Raw genomic sequence first — 965 nt, 5'->3', positions numbered from 1 at the left:
AATTAACTCTTAATCCATAATTAAATAAGCAATTAACTAATTAACAATTATGGAGAGGAATAGTAGCACATTCGTTAATTAAGAGCAGATCATGGGTTTATGAGGCATTTTGAGAAAACTAACGGAGGACTTATGAGAAAACTTAGGCTCAAAAGTGAATAATATCATACTAGTACGGAGAATCGTGATTTCTAACATAGTATCAGATCCACACCCTTATCTCAACTCGGTCAATAGAATCCTAAGTGTCGAACAAAAAAGTTGTGAGCCTCGAAGATGTAGCAAAAGGTAACTCAAGTGTCGAACAAAAGGTGAACTTTGTTCAAGGGCTCTAGAGAAGGAGTCAAGCCTCGATTAAGGGGAGACTGCTCGAGAGCTTCAGAGAAGGAAACCTCAAGTGAGGTTCTATGGTAAACGTTGTTCGAGGGGAGAATTGTTGAGGATTACTTATTATAGAAGTAGTCACACGTTCATTAAATTAAGAGGAAAATCATAGGTTTATAAGTAAAGAATATTATCTCTATATGTAGAGGCGTTTTGGAGAAATCAAAAGTAAAGCTACTAAAACTTATGCTCAAACCGGACTATATCATGTCATTTCAGATGGTCTGTGATTTCTATCGTTAACAAAGCGAGTTAAGGCTAAATTACCTGTGTCTGGAACCTCAATCACCTCTTCTTGTTCCCTCTTCAGTTCTCTCATGTAATGATCCGCTTCACTTTTAGCTGCAAGGTATCTGAAAATGCAAAAACTCGATCCTTTTTAACAGAGTTATTTGGGATTTTATGACTAAAATGTAGGAAAATAGTTGGAGAGGATATGCATACCCGCCGAGTCCCATGGAGATGGCTCCGGCAGCAACTTCAGCAATGCCAGCAATGAGGATGATGCTGGAGGTAACATTGGCACCGGACAGCCCCGCTGCGAGGGCAAAGGGCACGGTGAGGCCATCGGAGACACCGAT

At 40.0% G+C, this 965-nt stretch overlaps 1 protein-coding gene across 1 annotated transcript; it reads right to left on the bottom strand.

Annotated features, from left to right (window-relative positions):
- Positions 1-202: 202 nt before the first annotated feature.
- Positions 203-962, bottom strand: LOC111786981 (vacuolar iron transporter 1.1-like; the record flags this gene model as incomplete). The annotated part of the gene is made up of 2 exons (XM_023667158.1): positions 203-737; positions 829-962. Coding segments are annotated over 2 exons (282 nt in total), but the record flags the coding sequence as incomplete, so codon positions are not given.
- Between the last annotated feature and the right edge of the window lie 3 nt (positions 963-965).

This window comes from Cucurbita pepo, unplaced genomic scaffold (assembly GCF_002806865.2).
Source record: "Cucurbita pepo subsp. pepo cultivar mu-cu-16 unplaced genomic scaffold, ASM280686v2 Cp4.1_scaffold003803, whole genome shotgun sequence".
NCBI lineage: Eukaryota > Viridiplantae > Streptophyta > Magnoliopsida > Cucurbitales > Cucurbitaceae > Cucurbita > Cucurbita pepo.
Note: the sequence above shows the minus strand (reverse complement) of the source record. Positions and strands in the feature narration are given on the sequence as shown.